Source organism: Galeopterus variegatus, unplaced genomic scaffold (genome assembly GCF_000696425.1).
Source record: "Galeopterus variegatus unplaced genomic scaffold, G_variegatus-3.0.2 Scaffold1905, whole genome shotgun sequence".
NCBI lineage: Eukaryota > Metazoa > Chordata > Mammalia > Dermoptera > Cynocephalidae > Galeopterus > Galeopterus variegatus.
The window spans coordinates 130,857-153,743 of NW_007728016.1; the positions used below are offsets into that span (position 1 = coordinate 130,857).

At 36.8% G+C, this 22,887-nt stretch overlaps 1 protein-coding gene across 1 annotated transcript in view; it reads left to right on the forward strand.

Annotated features, from left to right (window-relative positions):
• COLEC10 (collectin sub-family member 10 (C-type lectin)) overlaps positions 1 to 22,887 on the forward strand; it is a 37,477-nt gene that overhangs the window by 9,670 nt on the left and 4,920 nt on the right. Inside the window, exons 2-3 of the mRNA XM_008579530.1 lie at positions 9,394 to 9,465; positions 10,858 to 10,929. Of these exons, the coding sequence (XP_008577752.1) occupies positions 9,394 to 9,465; positions 10,858 to 10,929 (144 nt within the window). The remainder of the gene's footprint in view (positions 1 to 9,393; positions 9,466 to 10,857; positions 10,930 to 22,887) is intronic.

A 22,887-nucleotide genomic window follows, 5' to 3' on the forward strand; every position in this document is an offset into this window, starting at 1 on the left:
TTTATATTTTGTCTCATTTAAGGATAATCAGAAGATACTGCCATTCTCACAGATAGTTGAAATGTCTGTAGATTGAGATGTTGGTATACATAATAGCACAGTTATTACCTACACTTAATAACAATATGACTCCTTTGCTTTAAATTTGTTTCTTCCCCACTTTGTACTGAAAGGAATTTTAGACAGAATATTGTGTTACATCTACAGATTGTAGTAAACATTTCAACCCCAGAAGCACAAATCTTCTCTGGAAGCAAAAACACATGTCAGCCAAGATGTTTCAAATCTACACACCAAGGTGTGGGCTAAAAGAGGCATCCCTTCCCCTTTGTCCTCTTCTTTTTACCCCCCTAATTTCAAGTGGCTAGTAATTCTACATGGCCACCTGGATAGTACTGTCATAATGTACTATTTCAAGTACATTCCAGGCACTGTTCACTACATTCCAGGCACTGTTCTAAGCCTTTCCTATGCATCATTCCATTAACTCCTCACAACAAAACTGTGAGGCAGGCATTTCATTATTCTGACTTGCTGATGAGAAAATTAGGGTTTAAAAACTTTAATGGGGTTGCTAAAATCCCACAACCAATTGGTGATGGAGCTAGGACTTGAACAAAGCACTATGACCCCAGAACCCATGTTCTTAATTACTACACTGCATTGCAGAAGTGTGCCACTTAGTCCTGGATTGACAGAATTCCTCCTTGTCTTGTTTATGCTGGCTTGGCTGAGAATGCATTTTAATAATGAAAAATATGTTAAGGTGGAAAAAAATTCCCTAACAAACCTTAATGTTATATTTTTCATTAAGTACAATGTTAGTTTCTTTCCCATCCCTCATCTCTTACTCAGACATGCAGAGACTGCAAAAGACTTGCACGTTCCAAGTAGTAATTATTTTTTGAGACAAATAAGTCTGAAAACGAAGAATAGGTGCTTTGTAATTCAAGTAGGAGAGATTGTAGGATCCTCAAAATCCTAAGACTTTTTCTTTGCTAGGCTGCATAGGAACTAGCTGAAAGGGAAATGAAGTTTATGGATCCCTGGAATTGATGGGGCACAATTAAGCAATGGTTTAAAATCATGTTTATGCATATTAATGACCTGGTGTGAGCCCTAGAAAGCACCCCATAAATATTAGCTACTATTATTATTGACATCGATATTATTACTAGATAAATTAATCTCTTTACATATCATATTTCCTTGCATTTTCTTAGTATGCTAATATTGAAAAAACACTTTCATTTTATATCCATATTGGATATTTTATCTTGTCAATTGAGGGGAAAGCAATATAGATGACTATTAGCCAGGTCTCCTGACTCCTGCGTCATTGATCTTTCCAATGGCTTGCCTCCTTGGATGCCAACAAAACACACTGCAATTCCCTTTTAGTAACTTATTCATTTGTAAAACCATGTTCAGTGCCTCCTTCCCCACTGAACTGTTAGGCATCAATCATGTCCTATCCAAGATGGTACTGTATCCTTAGTACACAACACAGAGCTTGGGAGCTTGCAGAAACACAATAAATACTTGTTCAATGAGGGAGTGAGTTAGCAAATCGTGAAGCTTTGAACAACTCTAGAATAAAGTGTAGAATATCTGCCCTTATCATAAGGAACCTACACTGTAAGTAATTGACATTAATACAAACAGTTAAATAACAATGCATTATTGGGCCAGCCCGGTGGCGCACTGGAGAGTGCGCCGCTTGGGAGTGCGGCGGCGCTCCCGCCGAGGGTTCGGATCCCATGTGGAGACGAAACACAATAAATACTTGTTCAATGAGGGAGTGAGTTAGCAAATCGTGAAGCTTTGAACAACTCTAGAATAAAATGTAGAATATCTGCCCTTATCATAAGGAACTTACACTGTAAGTAATTGACATTAATATAAACAGTTAAATAACAATGCATTATTTAAATAATACTGCAAGGTAGCAGCTGGAAAGTAGTTACAAGGAACCAGATGGTGAATTACCAAGGAAATAACTTTATCAATTCATTATTTAAATAATACTGCAAGGCAGCAGCTGGAAAGTAGTTACAAGGAACCAGATGGTGAATTACCAAGGAAATAACTTTATCAATAAATTCAGAGAAATTAGACTAATAGCAAATTCTTTCTTTGTGGTGTTAAAATAGTTGCAAATACTTCAATGATAGTTTATCTGCTCTGCTATCCCTGCAAAAAGAGCAAGTCTCCATTTTTTGAGACTTCTAACTCAAATTCTTAAATTGAGACTTAGGAACTCTCATTGAGTTATATGTCAATTGCTGAACAAATTTTCGTAGATAATGTCCAAACCATATAAATTGAGATTGAGTGAGTGTGGTTTACGACACACTCACATAAAATTGTGGCATTGTTACCAGAAGCACATCTATTGAAAGCTATATTGGTGGTTCAGTGAGGGCACACTTGATGCAAAGAATTCTTTTATGAATTTTACCGTCCATAATCTCACCTAATCTTTAAGTAATGCCATGGGAAAAGGGTCATTGTCTCCATTTTCTAGGATAGGAAACTGAAGCAGAGAGATAATTTGGTATAAGCTTTAATTTGAATTTAAATAATTTATTGAATAATTTGATGTTATTTAATAAAGTAATTAAAATTCAAGTATTTATTAAATTCAATTACTTATTAAATTAAAGTATACATTATTTAGTGTAAGATTAAAGAGCTATTACATGGCAGATTTAGGATTTGAGCCTAAGTCTGTGTGACTATAAATTTTCTGTTCTGTCTATTGCAATAAGCTTTCAGAAGGAACTTGAGTGAATGTCCTGTTTGCTAATACTGGTAGTCATGTGGTTTCTGAAGGTGGAGTCTCTTAGCAAAACACATCTCTGTAAAGAGTTGCCATCTCCTTTATAAGATTCTCCATGGGACAGCTTTCCAATTTAAAGGCATTCCGTTTCCTATAAACTAAGATGCAGTTGGTTCTTTGTGACCATATCCATGAGCTTCATCAATATATCATCCCACCTTTCCAGGAACTACTGCTGCCTTCTGTGAATGACCAGTGGAAATTTGTTTTCTTTCAACCACTCTGTTCAAAGGCTGTTTCTTGATTTACTAATAGTTCTTTGAAAAGATGAAATAGAATTATTTGTCATGATTTCTTTCAAACTACTTAGGCTTACTCTTCTGAATTTCTGCTTCTCTTTCTGAGTTTTCACTTCTTCTTTTTTTTTTTTAGACTATATATTGCACAGCAGTATGTGCTCAAGATAAATGAGATCACAGAACTCCATGAAGGTGATTTTAGCAAATACCTACAGCCCATTATAAAAGTACAATTGATAAAATGATAATATGTTTATAGGAGACTATTCTTACCTTTTAGAGACACTCTCTAAAGTATTTAAGAAAGATATATCTGTAGTTTACTTTTTAAAAATGAATTGGCAAAAACAAACAGATGAAGCAACATCAATACGCTAATTGTTAAATCTTAGTAATGGGAGTATATGTCTATCTGTCTTTCATTGTGTGAAAATTTTCATAGAAAAGAGTACAAAGTCACATGGTCTACTGAAAAAATAAGTAATGATTATAGCTTAGGGATTGAGAGAGTAAATACAAAGGAATAATCACTTTTTTATTATTATACATACATGTGTGGTATAATCCTGATTTTCAATAATTGTGTAGAATGTGTGGTGGGTGGTTAGATCAGTATAGTTAGCTTATTCATCATTATAATATGCAATCATTCTTTGTGCCTGCTGACCAATTCCTCATTAGCCCCCCTTCCTTTCCCCCTCCCCTTTTCCACCTCTAGTTTTCTAAAGTATTACCGTGATTGCTGTTTCTTTCTTTCTTTCTCTCTGTCTCTCTTTATTATTCATTTGTTTATTTATGGGTTCAGCTCCCAGTTATGAGTGAGAATATGCAGTATTTCTCTTTCTGTACCTGAGTTGTTTCACTTAGGATAATTTTCTCCAGGCTCATCCATGTTGTTGCAAATGGTAGAATTTCATTCTTTTTTTATGGCTGAGTAGTATTCCTTTGTGTATATATACCACAATTTCCTTATCCGGTCATCCATCAATGGACATTTAGGTTGATTCCATCACCTAGTTATTGTATTAGAGCTGCAATAAACATGGGAGTGCAGGTATCTCTTCGACCTCATGTTTTCCAGTCCTCTGGATATATCCCCAGGAAGGGGATTGCTGGATCATATGAAAGTTCTATCTGTAGTTGTTTAAGGAACCTCCATACTGTTCTCCATAATGGCTGTGCTAATTTACAGTCCCACCAACAGTGCAGGAGGGTTCCTCTCTCTCCACATCCTCACCGGCATTTGTTATTCTCTGTCTTTTTTATAATAGCCAGTTTTATCGGGGTGAGGTGATACCTCCAAGTGGTTTTGATTTGCATTTCCCTGATGATTAGTGATGTTGAGCATTTTTTCATATGCCTGTTGGCCATTTGTATGTCTTCCTTTGAGAAATGTATATTCAGCTCCTTTGCCCATTTTTTAATTGGATTATTTTGGTTTTTTGCTGTAAAGTTGTCTGAGCTCTTTGTAGAAATCAACCCATGTATTTACAGCCAACTGATCTTTGACAAAGACACCAAGAACATACATTGGGGAAAAGACTGTCTCTTCAATAAATGGTGCTGGGAAAACTGGATATCCACTTGTAGAAGACTGAAACTCGATCTGTACTATCCATTTGTAGAAGACTGAAACTCGATCTGTACCTTTCATCATATACCAAAATCAACTCAAAATGAATTAGAGACCTAAATATAAGGCCTGAAACTTTAAAATCCTCAAAGAAAACATAGGGGAAATACTCCAGGATTTAGGACTGGGCAATGACTTTATGAATTACACCCCAAAAGCACAGGCAACAAAAGAAAAAATAAACAAATGGGATTATATCAAACTCAAAAGCTTCTACACAGCAAAGGAAACAATCAATAGAGTGAAAAGACATCCTACAGAATGGCAAAAATCACTTTTATACTTCCCTTCTATTCTCATTAAAGCAAAAACAGATGAGTTTACCAAATGAGGCAGGCTGAAAACTTTTCCTTTAATCCACAACAATCTTATGAGGTAGGGATTATTTTCCCCATTTTTAGGTGAGGAAACTGAAAACTCAGAGAAATGAAATGGCTTGCTCCAAAATACTCTTAACAGTGCAGTGCACTCCCTTTACCCTAGGAGAGCTGTGTGGAAGTGACCAAGTTGGAAGAACCCAGAACCAGAGAAATGAAATGGCTTGCTCCAAAATACTCTTAACAGTGTAGTGCACTCCCTTTACCCTAGGAGAGCTGTGTGGAAGTGACCAAGTTGGAAGAACCCAGAACAGATGGGGTGGGGGGAGGTGATGGCACCAGAGGGGCTGATAAACTGGGTTAATGGGGAGAAGACAAACAACAGCAGGTCCCAAGGAGGCTGAAATATTTTAGCAAAATGATGAGGTTATGAATGGGGAAGAAAAGTACTTGGGGGTAGGGTGACACATCATGCTAGTGTACTGGGTATATATGAGAGGTCTGTGGAATAATTGATATGACTGTTGAAATTCTCAAGAACGAGGATGCAGTTGGCCTGTATGGAAAGAAGACGTGATTAGGGGTGAGAAGGACATACGTTAGGCAAGAGTCCTTGCCTCATTAATAAAGCACATCATGCCACTATCCGACTCAGTTCTGAGACTGATCAGGAGGAAAATTGCTAACAACTTCCCCAAGTCTATAAGATTACTTTGGCTATGTTCTTTAGCATTTCCAAAACGAATTCACTAATTTTTAATAACTACTTCCTCTGAGTACAGGGTGCCGACCTGTGTCCAGGTATTTAATTTCAAACTAGAATTCAATTTTAAAAGACTAATTGCTTGTTTCAAAAAAAAGTCCTCCTTAAGAAAATTTGGTCAAGTGTGTGCTGTGCTGGAATTCTCCTTATGGCTTTGGGAAGCTAAAACAAATCATTTTTGTAAAATTGAAATTAGTTTATTTCAGTTTATAATTTTTCATTCACTTTTCAAATGTAAGTGGCTATTTTTAAATGAAGGAAAGGAAGTCTAAATTGTCCTTCTAATCCAATGAAGTATTGCCAAGAGGATAAAAGCAGATGACTGTGAGCCATGTGGGGGATCCTTTCCAAAGCTTGCTTTTATATCTCCCCTCTGTTCTCATTAAAGCAAGTCCCAAAGATCAAATGAACCCAGAACCCAAGCTGAAGGCAAGGACACAAGTTGTTTACTTTGTCTCTGTCATCAGCCAGCTCACCACCTGGCAGGGATGCAGTCACACAGGTCACAAGAATAATAATCCTGTTTTCACCCTCCCAGATCTCCATCAGGAGCCACCAGGGAGCAGCAGATGACTAAGTCACTCACCTGATGCCTCCAGTTAGCCACTTGCTTGAAAATGAATGGGAAGCCAGAAAAGAGGATTTTGAATGTTATAACCACAAGGAAATGATAAATGTTTATTTGATAGACATGCTAGCTATTCTGATTAGATCATTATACAATACATGCATGTATAGAAACAACAAACTGTACACCATTAATGCATACAATGAATGAATGAATGAATAAATAAATAAATAAATAAATAATAAATAAATAATAAATAAAATCCACATATTGAAGTCCTAAAAGAAAAAGGAAATCAATGGAAAAGCTTATAGGAAGGAGGGGAAATAACAGGGCAACAATAATTCACATCCATGTGGCTTTGTTTGATCTTGCCTTTTAGTGAGCAGGACATGCATCCTTAGTCCAGTTGTACAGAATAACAGTCCAAGATCCAGAAACCTTAGGACAAGATCTGTTACAAATCCTTCAGCTTGTTCAGAACATAGCCTTTGAAGGCAAATACCCTAGTTTGAATCCTCGCTTTCCTCTTGTGAGCTGTGTGACCCTGGAGGAGTTCCTTGACCTGTCTTTAACACCATTTAATCTGTGAAGTGGAGCTAAGAATAGTATCCATCTCAAAGGGTGCTGTGGGATCAAATGAGAGAATGTATGTCAAGTACTAAGAACAGTGTTGGCACATAGTATTCAATAAACCCTATTATTACATTTACAAAATATTTTATGGTTCTCAGAAAATATATCCCAGTTCAACTACACTTACTAAGTGTCAGCCAGGCACTGTGCTAAATTCTAGGGATGCTGCAATAAATCACTATGATCCCAGCCATCCTTCAGGTCACAGAGGGCTGCAAAGAATAAGCAGAAATAAACCAGTACAGTCAGTCTAAATGGATATTTCAAACAACAGAGGTAATTAGAGGGAGAAGTTGGCCCAGCCCAGGAGTGCTAGGAGGCTTTCCTGAAGGAAAACACCTTTATAACTTTACCTTTGCTAAAAACCCTCTGGAAATAAAAGGTATTATTTTGTTTATTCTACAAGTGAGTAAAACAAGGCTCAGAAAAACTAAAGGACTTCCCAAGGTCTCTCAGCTAGTAAGTGGCAAAGCTGGGTCTCAATTATGTAACCACCTCAAGGATGCATTTCCTGTGAATTAAGTCATTGGGATAATAAGATTTTTTTCTTTTTTCCCAATATCTTTCTAGTTTAAAAAGGAACAAAAACTGTCATTCTTTCTGCATCTACCTTTTTCTCCCTGAAAAATTTGGCAAGTTGCCAGATTCTCTAAAATCCACCATCTGCTGAGAGTCACAGAAGCCTGGGCTGAAAAGGACAACTGTCTACAGTTAGGGATCTGCAGAGGCAGAAACATATACATTGTTGAATCCTCATTCAACCACTAACAAGCTCTATGATACAATAGGCAAGCAACTTAACCTCATAAAGTCTCATTTTTCATTATAAAATGGAGCAATAATAGTTTCCACCTCCTCAAATGCTATGATGATTACCTGTCAAGTCCTTTTAACACAGTGGTTGGCACAGATTATAGTTGCTTGATAGACATTCATTGTTAACTTTAGCAAGAAAAATGCCACCTAGTCTACCCTCTGGTCTGATCACAAAAATAATCTATGCCTTCTTTTTTGAAAGCCTTCTCTGGAAGGAGGCTATAGCTTCCCTTGTGAGGTGCACCAATGCTTGACCAATCTCACAGCCTGTACGTACATTCCATACATTGCTCATGCTTCCACTTAAAATTTTAACATTCTGCTGCCAGAAAAAAATAGAGAATTTTTAGTCATGCTTTTTCTGGGTAAATTAATGAACATCTCAATTTTCTCTCCCCCTGAATTGTCCAATCCCAGGAACTTCATTTTGTCTTTGTAAGTTTTTGTTTCTCTTTCTTTCCTCTGGTGATAGACAGGATTCTTTCATGTCCTGAGATTGCTTTGGTGACAATGTAGGTATCTGGTCACAATATTGTGTGTGTTGTGCTCTTTATTTTCAAAGCACATTCACATGCTTACCTCGTTGATCCTAAAACAACTGGATGAGGTGGAGGGACAGACCTTGTCCCCACATTAAGGGTGTGAAAACTGAAGCATAAAGTAAGTAACAACAATAGCCACCATTGCTAAGCACTGATTGCATCCCAGGTCTTCTATGCATATTATCTTATTTGAACTTCTTAAAGAGCCCACTCTAGTAAATGTTATTAGTTCAATTTGCAGGAGAAAAAAGTGACACTCAGAGAGTAAAGTCATATATTCACATTCCTCCAGATAGTGAGTGGTAGAGATGAGACTCAAGTCTTGATCTGTCTTACTCCAACGTCAAAAACCCCATCACTCACCTATTGAAGATTTGCTCAACCCATCAGTGACTAACATAATATTAAAATCCAGGACTCCTGATTCACCGTCCAGGGTATCTTTTGGTAAAACTATTCATTCAGTCCTCTTTGATCATTCAAAGTGCAGGAGCTACACCCACCCATGACTAAGGCAGGTGCTGCTCACACAGAACTGCTTTGCAGCTATTCCCCATTTTCAGACTCCTGTTCTTAGTGTCTTGGTCCATGCCTTCAATTTGAGTTTTTCAAGCATGCATTCAGAGAGTAGTAAATTTCTATTTATCATATATATATAATCAATGTAAATTATATATATAAATGTAAATTGTATATATATCAAAGTAAATTATATATATAAATCATGCTTCAAGAATTAGCCAGATTTTACTGCAAGAATAAAGATTTGCCAGGCCAAACCAAATTTTCAGGGATTCAACAGCAAGGATATTTCTTCAAATAGAGTTGGATGTGGAGAAAAGTAAAAGAAAACATATACTGGAAGTTTCTTCTTCTTACTTCAATGTCCAGTTCATGTGACCTATGTACATACCCACATCCTAGTTGTAAGACACTCAGTGAGCTGGAATGGACTCTAACCATGTGCACCTTACCCTGGCGAGTATGTGCTTATGTGACTATCTGAGCGGCTCACTCTCTCTCATTTTGTTTCAAAGGAGATGGTGGTGAAAAAGGAGATCCAGGAGAGGAGGGAAAACATGGCAAAGTAGGACGCATGGGACTGAAAGGTAGGTCAAATGATACGAAATTGACACTATCACGTCAGAATTGCTCTTCTCTCTCTCTTGGCCCCTGCCCTAGAAATGAGCAGCTTTCATAATGCTCTCTGCCCCGAAGATGCATAAAATGTGTTTCTTGCCATCCCAGAGCTCCTATGAGATCGCCTGTCCGTGAGACTTGGATACGTTTCTCAAGCTGCAGTCTTAGGGATGGCTGCAGTGAGGCAATCTAGGAGACCCAGGGAATAGCAGTCTCTGGGATTATCTAAGAAACTATGAGTTTTAGAAACACAGCTGTGTTCCTAGCTGTGTCTCCCCTCAGAAGCCACTGCTAGGCAACTTTCACTGGCTGGCCTAGAGGTTAAGGAGGAAAATAAAAAGGAACAGAAAGTTGCCTACCCATTGATATAGACACGTTTCCCCAATATCTCTTTATTTCTTTGGCTCCTCTTTTCTTATACAAGGAATAACACAGTGGGGCAATTGGCTGGATATGGGGGGAGTAGGAGCAAAGATGACGATAATAACACAAAGGCTATTAGAAAATGCTTTCACTCACGGAGCCGAGAGTAAACCTCGCCCAAACATAGCTCTGGATAGTGACGTGTAAGCATGTGCCTTCTGAATACCTGAAATATTCCCTGGCACCCACCACAAGATGGTTGCCCTAGACCACTTATTTTAAAATCTTGAGTAATTTAAAGGGAAGAAAAAGACTCACAGGCCCTTGAGACTCCAATTTGAGAAATGCTGATTTAAACTCATTCTATAAATATGTATGTCAATTGAAAAATTATTCTCACAAAAACAAAACTTTATAACTGATAAATATTTTTTAGGTCACTGTAGAAAAAAACTAAAATTAATAACTTTGGAAGAACTCAGTGATCCTGGGATCATAGTTTTTTGTATAAAAACTTAGCAGGACAATCTTTGATATCTCTTTGATCACTAGGTTTTATGACTGCACATTCCCTCCCCTGTTTTAGAGTGGCTAAGATTGTCAAACCTTGTTTTAAAACAGAGAGGAAATAGAATCTCTCAGCGAAGCCAAAACGGATTTAGAGAAGTACAGAGACAGAGTAGAATGCAAGAATGCTTCCACTAAGCCCCGTATCTAACCTTAAGATTAAATAGCCTCTGCTGCAGTCATTCTAGAAATATTACATCAGTAATTATTTTAATACCATCATGTTCAAGATTGTCACACTTGAGCACTTTTTAATTTTAATGCATACATTATAAATCTGTTAGAAAATATAGCACTGGAAATATGTGAGATATCACAGGTAGAAGAATACAATTTTCTGTTTTTCCTTCAAGAAAATACCACATGTAAGCCACATCTTTACAGGGAAGACAAAATCTTATGATATAAAGATGACATGCTTTGCTTTTCAGGAGTTAAAGGAGAACTGGGTGATATAGGAGACATGGGTAATATTGGCAAGACTGGGCCCATTGGCAAGAAAGGTAAGCTGCATTTTACTATTATCCAGTAGTAATTTAAATTAATATCCAGATAGGCATACTCTTAGTATATTTCTAAGGTTTTGTATCATGAAAATGACCCATTTTCTTTTTTTTTTTAATTTATTTTTTATTATACATACCTGTGGGGTACAATGTTGATTTTCAATAATTGCGTAGAATGCGTGATGGTTAGATCAGTATAGTTAGCTTATTCATTATTACAATACACAACCATTCTTTGTGTCTGTTGACCAATTCCTCATTAGCGCCCCCCCTTCCCTTTTCCACCTCTAGTTTTCTAACAGTTCAACATATTACTGTGATTGTTGTTTCTTTCTTTCTTTCTCTCTGTCTCTCTTTATTGTTCTTGTTTGTTTATGGATTCAGCTCCCAGTTATGAGTGAGAACATGAGTTATTTCTCTTTCTGTACCTGGGTTGTTTCACTTAAGATAATTTTCTCCAGGCTCATCCATGTTGTTGCAAATGGTAGAATTTCATTCTTTTTTATGGCTGAGTGTATGAGTTCTCTCTGTCTTCACAGCATGGCTCTTTATTCCATGTAAGAATATATCTCACAGCTCAAAAAAAGAAAGGCCTTGAGCAAAATTAAACATGATTTTAGAAACAGAATCAAGCATAAAGTTCTGGTAGTCTCTATATTGAACTCTCTCCTGGGATCTACTGGTTGATTATTAATTCTTCACTTGTAATCTACTAATAGGACAGAAACTTAAAGTATATATGTACTTGTCCATATGTTTTCAGTCCTGTCCTGATCTTGTATATAACTACAGCCTCAGTATTATAGTATAGAGGTAGAATCCTCTTTATTATCTAAGTACTCTTTCCCTATCCTCAACTTATAAAGCCCCACAATGATAGCAGGTTATAATTGCTTCTGATATTCAGTAATTCATACAGGCATTGTTTCACTTGGTTTAGAGACATGAAGCTGAATGAAAATCATAATTTTATTGAAAGAATTCATTGACTATTCAGAAAGATAGAAGTTTCTCAAAAATATTTATAATACTGAATAGATGATGACTACAGCAACCGTATGGGAGAGTAAGGCAAGATTGATATGAGGAAAAACTGACCTAGGTCTTCAAGAATAGTAACACATTTATGGAAATGGGGAGAAGGCATGCAAGGGAGATGCAAGAGATACTTGTGCAAAGGTACAGATTGGGAGAAGCTCAGTGCCATGCATCATGTAAATTCAACAGCTTTGAGGTACCCTCCAACTTTTTATAAATGCCTAAGCAGCTGCATAATTAAACGTGGGCCTTGCCACAGCCAGCAGTGTGTTCTTGCAGGCAGTTTAATAGACTGCAGTCTGAGCTGAGGCTGTGGCCCCTCTCTTCACATTCTGTGGTTCAGAACTTCCTCTCTCCCTTTTCTTTTCCAACTCACTGCTTTGAGGAATTCCCTTCAACCTGTATTTGAAAGCAACAACGAAGGGTAGTTCCACTAAAAAGAAATTGCTTTGGTTATTTCTGATTTGGTGGCTCACATTGTATATTCACCTGTGGTTGAAACCCTTGTAGCTGGGATGCCTCATGGCTCACATGTCCTGCTGCAGTGTGTGTCTGTGGTGGTCTTACCATGAAGCTAATGAACCTTTGGCCCCAGAGACCCTCATTTGTTTGGGTCCTCCCCAAGATCCTGTGAGGAGCCTTAACAATGGGCTCACAGGGACATAGATCTTGGTAAAATTTGCAATGCAAGACATTTTAACCTCAGATGGTTAAAATAGTGCTTCTCAACATTTAAAAAAGTGACTGCCCCCTTAACAAGACTTATTAGACATATTTTTCCTAATTACCCCTCCCCATGAATTTTTAATACCACCCATGGACTAAGTATTTGATTATGTATTGTGTGTATATTTGTGCTTTATATATTCAAAAAAGAGTACAATTATTTTACCTCCCAAGAACTGACTTTGCATCCTTGGGGTGACAGCCCATTGAGAAAGCATGGGTTAAGACTACCCTTACCTCCTGCTCCAACTTCCTTTCATTTTACCTCTCCTTGAATTGGGTGGTTTTGGAGTGGATGCAAGTATTTTGGGAGCTAGCTAAGAGGAGCATGAGTGGGGAAAACATTTAGTTTGGACTTAATGAGATATATTTATATAGTTTGAAGTTACTTCCATGCACCAGTAAGTTATTACTAACAATTCCAATGTACGAATAGCTTCCAAGAATATTTCTACACTTAATGTGAGATCTATCCAAAGTCAGGATGCAAAAATGCTTGGCCAGAGGTCAGATCATCATATGAATGTCTCCTGAGGCATCCAGCACAAGAAATGTGTGGGCTGCGGAAAAGAAACAATGTTTGAAATGTACAAGGCCAGAGATAGTCTGTGGAAATTTTTTTCTAAATCTAATAACTTCAATATGAAAAAGACTTTTCAGAGGTATTCTTAATTTGCATATATCACCAGTTAGGTTTATCTCCAGTTTGATAATATTCTTAATTTACATGTACCACCAATAGCAAATTGTAAAGGTAAAAGAAAATTCTGACACTATTAATAATAAAAACAAAATTCACTTTTCTGCTACAGCCATGAGGTATTCACCTGCATTAAGTTAATTCTGCTAAGGATTTTTTTTTTTACTAACTGGGTCGAAAAAAATATTCAAATACATATCTGAGGGCATGAGAGGACTACTAAAATAAATAGGACTTTAGTGGCCATGATCTGGAGGAAAAGGGGATCACACTAAGGTAAGCTATGCATTCTGTACCACTTTTCCTTCGAAGTCGTTCACCAATTCGTAGATAGGGCAGCACTAACAGGCTAAGGGGCTTGAACAGAAAGTTTCTCTAACTGAATTGATATTCAAGGTCTGCTATAGAAGAGTGACCCAGGAAAATGCCCCATACTTCCAGTTAGAACTATAGAAATTCCTAAAAACAGTCAATTAAATATACACCTATTTATGTTTTTAAAAAACTTAGCAAATTAGAAATGGAAAGAAACATACTAAATCTGAAAAGGAATACCAATAACAACAAAAACCTACTTAAAAACCATTCTGAATAATGAAATACCGAACACTTCTTTCCTGAGATTAGGAATGAGATTAGCACAGCCTTTTATCACCAATTTTAATAAACATTATACATGAGGTCTTAGCCAGAACAAAAATGCAAGAAAAAGAAATAAGAATCATAATAATTGGAAATGAAGAAATAAGAGGGTCATTATCTGCAGATGACATGATTGCATACCCAGAGAATACAAAAGAATACACAGATAACGTTATATTGATGTTTTTTAGGACAGCTTAACATACAAAGATCAGTATCAAAATTATCCAATACCTAAGGATATGTCTAACAAAAGTTGTACAAGTCCTTCACAGCAAATGCTACATAATAGCAATGAAAGAAATTAAAGAATATCTAAGGAAATGGAAGTAAAACTATATTCACAGATGGCAAACCTCGATATTGTTAACATGTCAGTTCTCCCCAAATTGATCTATAGATTCATCGTTTTTTTAATCAAAATCCCAGGAGTGTTCTTTTGTAAGTTGATAAGCCAATTCAAAACTTATGTGTAAATAAATTAAAAGAAAAAAGAATACCCAAGCGAATCTTGAAAAATAAAACAAAGTTGGAAGACTTAAATTACCAAATTTAAACATTTATTATAAAACTGAATCATTAAGATAGTGTTGATTTAGTGCAGAGATACACAAATAGATTAATGGAAACGAATAGAGAGCTCAGAAACAGACTGTCAAAATAATTTACACAAAGTTGATGCTATTTTGCAATGAGAAATCATGAGCCTATCAATAAATAATGCTGGGTTATTGGATATTCATGTTAAAAATAATAATCTTGACCCTATACTTTACACTCTATCTAAAATCAATGGTTTATAGATCTACATTTGGTTGTAAACCCAAATTTGATAGACCTAAATTTGAAAGCGAAAACAGTGATGCTTCTAGAAATTAACGTAGAAGCCTATTTTTTCCTGTTGCTGTTGTTGCTGTTGACCAGTAAGGGGATCGCAACCCTTGGTACGCTGTGGTCTGCACCACACTCAGCCAGTGAGCGCACCAGCCCTCACTGTATAGGATCTGAACCCACGGCCCCAGCACTACCAGCGCCGCACTCTCCCGAGTGAGCCACGGAGCCGGCCCAAAGTCTATATTTTTGAGTTAAGGATTGGAAACAACTTTTTAAACAGGATACAAAGAGGACTAACCATAGGCAAAACTAACCAATTGGAATCTATCAAAGTAAAGAACTTACATTCATTAAAAGATCTCTCTCAGAGAACTAAAACAGAAACCACAGAATTGGTTATGTGCTACACCTCTACCCAATAAAGCACTTACGTATATTTAGAACATATAAGGAGATCATATGAATCAATAAGAAATATGACAGATAATTAAAAAAAAGGCAAAAGACTTGAGTAGGTACTTCACAAAAGAATGTATTTAAATGAAAGAATGCTGGCCTCATCAGGATGGTGCAAATTTGACTAAACTGTGATAGCACTGCATACTCACCAAAATGGCTAAAATCAAAATGACTGACAACACCTGATGTTGGCAAGGACGTGGAACTGAAACCCTCATACACTGCTTCACCATGGCAATGGAAATATATGTACTATTTCTATATGCAACAAAATGAAAGAAATTCATGGACATATTATTGAGTCAAAGGATCCATACAGATAAAAAACCCTACATGCCAAATGATTCCATTTATAGAAAGTTCAACAACATGAAAACTTATAACATGAAAACTTATGGTTATAAGTTGGGATGGTGACCTTTAGGAAAGAGGAATTTAATGATTGGGAAGTGGGATAAGAGGTGTTTCTTGAGGGCTTAATCTTTGTGAAAAGTCATCAAGCTGAGCCCTTATGTTGGTACGTTTTGTATTTTACTTCAGTAAGTTTAATAAGCAGATATCACTCATAAGTGGGAGCTAAGAAAGAAAGAAAGACCACAATAAAACACTGAATCTTCGGAAGGAGAGAAAAGACCTATAGTTACTAGAGGTGGGAAGGGTCGGCAGAGAGCAGTTAGGGAGCAATTGAGTAAGGGACACAAAGAGTAATTACAACTTGTAATGATGAACACGCTAACAATATTGATTTGATCATCACATACTGTACACAAATACTAATAGTCAACTCTGTACCCCATAAATATGTGTAATCAATTATGTTTCAATTTAAAAAATAAATTAAAGAAAAGAAAAATAATTTCCAATTAATCATGCTAGAGGAATGACTACTTTCTGACTGTATTATCCCTCCATCCTTTCTTAAAACTGACATTATAAATTTATGGTCAAATAAAGAAGCAATAAATGTAGCCAAACATATGCAGCCAATAATTACAAAAGAAAAGAATTACAGAGGCATAATTCATTCATTAATTAAAATGTTATTTTCAGTAAATTTTGTAATGTGGTTTTGTCTACTTTTAAAATTTAGTGATTTGTTTTTATTTCTTTTCTTATAATAAATATTCACTTTTACAACTACTTTCCACTTGTAATTTTGTATTATTTTTTCCTGAAGAAGTCCTCTTAAATTGTATAAGCTTCAGATAAAATGCACCATGGATTTGCTCCTGGCTGTATCAACTTCATTTAATCACTGGTTAAAGGGATGGAAAGGTGTAGCTAGAAAGTGGGATGTTGGACTTCAAGATTTCGGAGATACAGCCACATTAAATGAGGTTAAGATCCCCTGTGTTGCTCAGCAGATGGCAGAAGAGGAAGGGGAGGATAAGTCACTGTCATGAACAACTCCACAACTGGAGAACTCCACTTTGAAGTGAGTCATTCTAGATGTCGCACTTCCCTAGATTTGGAAGTGTCAGGTTTAGATGAGTTTCCAGTTAAGAGCTGGAGTTCATAATCTTGAGCCAAGTTTTAATTCTTTCATAGAGTAAGACTAAGTGACTCAGGAGAGTGGTAAATGACAGAATCAAGGAAGAATCAAGAGTTTTTAGTATGATTGGTTGAGCCTCAAAGTAGATGAACTCCCAGAAATGTTGCAAAAGTAACGGTCTGGAAATTATAGGGTTAACTCACCTTATATCCTTCAGGCCATTTCCTCCTTCAAGGCTCAGGTACATAGCAGCTAGTGTGTACCTCTATTGCTGTACTCAATCTCATGGCTAATTAGCTTGTTTCCTTCCCCTATAGATTGTGAACTTCTGGGGGGAATAAATGAATGAAAGTGTTACTGTGTCTGTTTGCTTAAATAAATACTTGTGTAAGCTCTAAGTGGAGATCCTGCTATTTAATCATTTTATTCCAATGCCTATTAGGATATAGTAGAAACTTTCTAAATGTTGCATTAAGGGTGAAAAAATGAATGGTGAAACATATTATTTCCTATAATGTGTCTCTCTTTTCTACTCCTTATTCCTACAAGTACCACTTTACCTTTGCATCAACTTCCACCATTGGCTACGAAGACTTCTTTCTCTTCCAGGGGTAGTGCCATCAAAATTTATGAGCATATTCTGAAATTCTTTTTAAAAAATGGAGATGCAGTGATCTGGTTCACCTGGATTAATTTATTTTTAATCTTTACTTTGAAATTTATTGTCCTCATTTTGATGATGACCCTTCTAAATTTTTCACTGACTCAGATTACTCTCAACTTTCTAAGCTGACCATAATGTTGTCACTTGCATGGATAACGTAGCTTTCTGGATGTCGATATTTCATTTTAGGAAAAAGAAATAAGAATGATTTAATATACATAAATTTAATCTCATAGCAAAATAAACGTTTCTACTTAAGATCAATAATCCTTTTACACTGAAAGCATTAAGATTTTTTTGTTTGTTTGAATGCGACTTCTAATTCTTCAATCTGAAGACAGTTATTACAGACATGTTCCTACTCATGGGCCAAAATCAGTTTTTGTGGATGGCTTTAAACCATAATTCATTTTGTGGAAATGGGTGTTCTAAGCCCAAATCCTCTGTGAACTGTCTCAATACTTGGCATGCATTCCTTTACCATAACTCAGATTTAGGGAGCAGAAGTTAGTATCAGTACAGCTTCCTCCATAGGTGAAGCCCAGTGCTAATCCCGTTATAAGATAAAATTGCCTATTTTTTTCTCCTTAATGATCTTGTAATTTTGGAAAACATTGTTTCCACTTTACGAATGAAGAAATGGAGGCTTAAAGACATTAAGTAACTCATCCACCTTTAGTAAGTTGCAGAGTCAGGTTTCAAACCTTATGCTCAGCCTTCCATGGTCTTTCACTTCACCACAAATGGTGTTCCCATTTGTTACAAAGAAAAAACAAAAAACAACAACAAAAAAGAATTTGTATCAAGTACTGGAAAGTAGTCACAGTTTTTACATCTTCTGAGAGAAAACAAAAAGCCACATACCAATTCAAGAAGATTTTTTTCCACATTATTAGGGTCCAGGTAAGGGGCTAAGGGCTACTGTTTCTAATGAAGCCTTCTCTACTCTGACTCACAGCCATCTTTTCCTTTTCCAGGTACCTACCAGGCTTTTTGTTAATCTCACTGTGGTAGTACATGATAGTGTCCCATCTATTTGTTCTCTCATGTGTTCTTTGCTTTCCTTAAAAGCCCATGATTTTCCCAAAGCAAATACTCTATTTATGCTTCTTCTATGTCCATTATGGGGCTTAGCCCAGACCTAGGATCATAGCAGGACTGGAATCACCATTCAATTCATGTTGGATTGAAAGGGATTTACATGCAAAGAAAACACAATGTATTTTTTAAATTAAAATATTAAACCTTTATTCATACCATATAGACTTTGAAGTGTATGAGGGGGTCTTAAAAAATTGTATGCAAAGATTTGCATTATCTTTTTTTTTCTGTAAAGGAATTTACTTTTAATTGACATGTATTGGTTGTGTATATTTATGGGATACAGTTATATTTCAATACATGTATACAATGTGTGATGATCAAATCAGAGTAACTAGTATATTCATCATTGTGAAATTTTATCATGTATTTGTGTTGAGAGTATTTGAGCTCCTCTCTTCTAGCCATTTGAGAAGATATGATAAATTATTGTTAATTATAGATGCCTAGCACCACTGTATACCACTAGAACTTATTTTTCCTACCTAGCTGTAATTTTGTGTTCATAACTAACCAGTCTCTGTTATCCCTCTGCCTTCCTCTTCCCAGCCTCTAGTAACCACAATCCTACTCTACTTCTAAAAGTTTAACTTATTATTTTTTTTTAGCTCCTACATATGAATGAAAACATGCAGTGTTTATCTTTCTGCACCTGACTTATTTCACTTAACATGATGTCCTCCAGGCTTATCCATGTTGCCTCAAGTGACAGGGTTTTATTCTTTTTCATGGCTGAGAGGTATTCTGATGTGTATGTATACCACATTTTCTTTATCCATTCATCTGCCAACAATCACTGTGTTGATCTACATCTTAGCTATTGTCAATAGTGCTGCAATAAACATGAGGGTGCAGATATCTCTTCGGTACTCTAATTTTCTCTCCTTGGGATAGATACCAGCAGTGGGATTGCTGGGTCATCTGGTAGTTTTTTAGTTTTTTGAGAAACCATCAAATAGTTTTCCCTAATGGCTATACCAGTTTAGGTTTCCATCAACAGTGTATGAGAGCTCCCCTTTCTCTGCATCCTCAACATTTGTTATTTTTTTTCATAACAGCCATTCTAACTGGAGTGAGGTATAATCTCATTGTGGTTTTGATTTGCATTTTCCCATTGTGTTTTGATTTGATGTTTAGTGATGTTGGGCATTTTTTCGTATACCTGTATGCCATTTGTGTGTCTTCTTTTGAGAATTGTCTATTCAGGTCATTGGTCCACTTTTCAATTGGATTACTTGTTTTTGTTTATTTCTTTTTTTGCTTGTTTTAGGCTAAGTTCCTTGCATATCTTGGGTATTTATCCTTTGCTGGAAAAGTAGTTTGCAAGTATTTTTTCCCATTCTGTTGGTTGCCTCTTTGCTCTGTTTATTATTTCTTTTGCTGTGCAGAGCTTTTTAGTTTTATATAAACTCATATATCTAGTTTTATGTTTGTTGCCTGTGCTTTAGAAGTCTTGGCCATAAAATTTTTGCCCAGACCAGTGTTTTGGGGTGCTTCCCCTATGTTTTCTTCTAGTATTTTCATAGTTTTGGGTCTTAAATTTAAGTTTTTAATCCATTTTCAGTTGATTTTGATATGTGATTAGACATAAGGGTATAGCTTCTTTCTTTTGCATTTGGATATACAGTTTTTTCAGCACCATTTATTGAGGAAGCTGTCCTTTCCCCAATGTATGTTATTAGTGCCTTTGCAAAGACCAGTTGGCTGCAGATATGTGGATTTATTTCTGGGTTTTCTATTTCATTCCATTTGTCTATGTGTGTGATTTTATGCCAATACCATACTGTTTTGATTACTATAGCTTTGTAGTATATTTTGAAATGAAGTTGTGTAATGCCTCCAGCTTTGTTCATTTAACTTTCAGTTCTATTTTTCCACAAACTTCTTAAAGTATATCATTTTGGGTGGTGATAAGGACTGCTATTCCTTTTAACTTTTGATGATATCTTTCAAACACTTTGCTTTCCTTCATTAAATCATTGATTAACTCTTTTGGGAAGCACCAGGAATTGGAGAGTTAGAAATGGTTGGGTTTGAATACCAGCACTGCCATTTATGCTGGATGTCATTGAAGAAGTCATTTTGCCTCTCCTATCCTCAGTTTTTTCAGGTGTGTAGTAAAGATAATGATAGTATCCAGCTCATAGGATTTAATATGATAATATATACAAAGTATCCAGTATGGTACTTGACAACTGATTGCACTTAGTAAATATATAATTCCTTTCTTTCATTAATATATTCTCAAAACCTTTTCTTATCTTTTCCAACTTACATATAAGAGAAATGAGGAATTTGCAGGATACAACCAAGGAATGAGCAGATCAATCTTTCTCAGCAGAGTGCTAAACATATTTCTAAGCTCTTCTCCACTGTTTCCTCTGCTGTACATTGTCTCCTGCCTTGCTCCCGTCTTCAGCTGCTAAAGCTTTTCATAGCTAAACTAAAATGCTAAGCCTTCCTTCATCCTTCCAGCTGAAGCACTGTCTCTTCTGGCTCCCTCTCAGAGTAGCAGTTCAATGTCTCTCTCACAACATTTATCACATTCTGTTGTCATAGATTTCACCATTGTCTCATTTAATCCAAGTACAAGTTTTGAGGCTCTACCCTGCACACTTGAACTTCATTCTGCATTTCAAGGACCCCCCACCTCACCCCCCACTGCCCCTTCTGTTTGGGGAGCACATGAATGTCTGGCATCACTGCGAAGAAAGGTGTTCATGTGGGTCAGTTTAGAAAGGCTCAGCAAATCTTTGGGGCCCAAGCAGGCATGCCTTCTTCTGGACAATCGACAGTCAATATGTAAGGGACTTATTGACATATAATAACTGTACATATTTATGGTGTACATGTGATAATTTGATACATACATACAATGTGTAATGATCCAATCAAGGTAACTGGGATATCTATTACCTATACATTTTTAATTTCTTTGTGCTGAGAACATTCCAAATCTCCTTTTCTACCTACTTTAAAATACACAATAAATGATTGTTAATTATAGTCACCCTACTGTGCTCTTGAACACTAGAATTTATTCCCTCTATCTAATTGTACCTTTGTAATGGACTCTTAAAAAACAGACAGTGATGGGCCGGCCCGGTGGCGCACTGCTACAGTGCGCCCCCGCCGAGGGTTCGGATCCCACATACAGACCGGTTCCCGCTCACTGGCTGAGCGAGGTGCGGGCGCAACACCGAGGGTTGCGATCCCGTTGCCGGTCCCGGTCCAGTACGGGCGCGACACCGAGGGTTGCGATCCGTTGCCGGACACGAAAAAAGACAAAAAGGAAAGAAAAAAAAAACCAGTGATGATAGAACAGTGAAAAGGCATCCTCAGTGCAGGCAATTTGGGGCACCCTACAGGTTTTAGAGTGGCTTCCACTTTATTCCTGTTGCTGGTAAAAGATGAGGTTAGGCAGAACCTCAATACTGACTCCATTTACCCCTCTCATTGTCCTTTTGGGTTATATACTCAATTCCCTGGATACACCAAACTCCTATAAGTGTAAGCCCCACACTCCTAGCCTGGGTGACTTTCATTCTGTATTCATAACTTATGAGTGTTTATTCTTTTTCCAGATCACCATTGAAGCATAAACTCCATTTTACTTCTGTCAGGGTTTTCTCTTTTGATTCTCAGTCCCAAAGCCAAGCATTTTCTCTTGCAAATCAAAAGCTTTTGCTTTCAATTATGTCAGATGTGGGCTTTAAGAGCTTATTTTGAAGTTAAAAATATATATATGTTTTCTTTCTCGTGGCTTTAAAAATCCTGATTCTCTAAGAATTATTTTGTGGATGCCTCTGACTAAGAAAATAGTCATATACAAAGAAGAGCAGAAAGGAAAATTGCCAATATTGATATTTCAGTATTATATATTTGACACAACTTTATATTGTAGATATTTGCATAAATCACATCTTTTCTAAAAATTGTAAACTTCTTCAAGTCAGAAATTTAATCCTGTCTCTCTCTACTCCTGTATCCTCTCAAAGCACCTAGCCTTTTGTTTTACATAGAATAAGTAAATAGTTGGGGCCGGCCCGGTGGCGCACTGGATAGTGCGCCACTTGGGAAGCGCGGCGGTGCTCCCGCCCGAGGGTTCGGATCCCACATACGGACCGGTTCCCGCTCACTGGCTGAGCGAGGCGCGGGAGCGGCACCGAGGGTTGCGGTCTCGTTGCCGGTCCCCGGTCCGGTACGGGGGCAACACTGAGGGTTGCGATCCATTGCCGGACACGGAAAAAAGACAAAAAGACAAAAAAAAAAAAAAAAAAAAAAAAAAAAAAAAAAAAA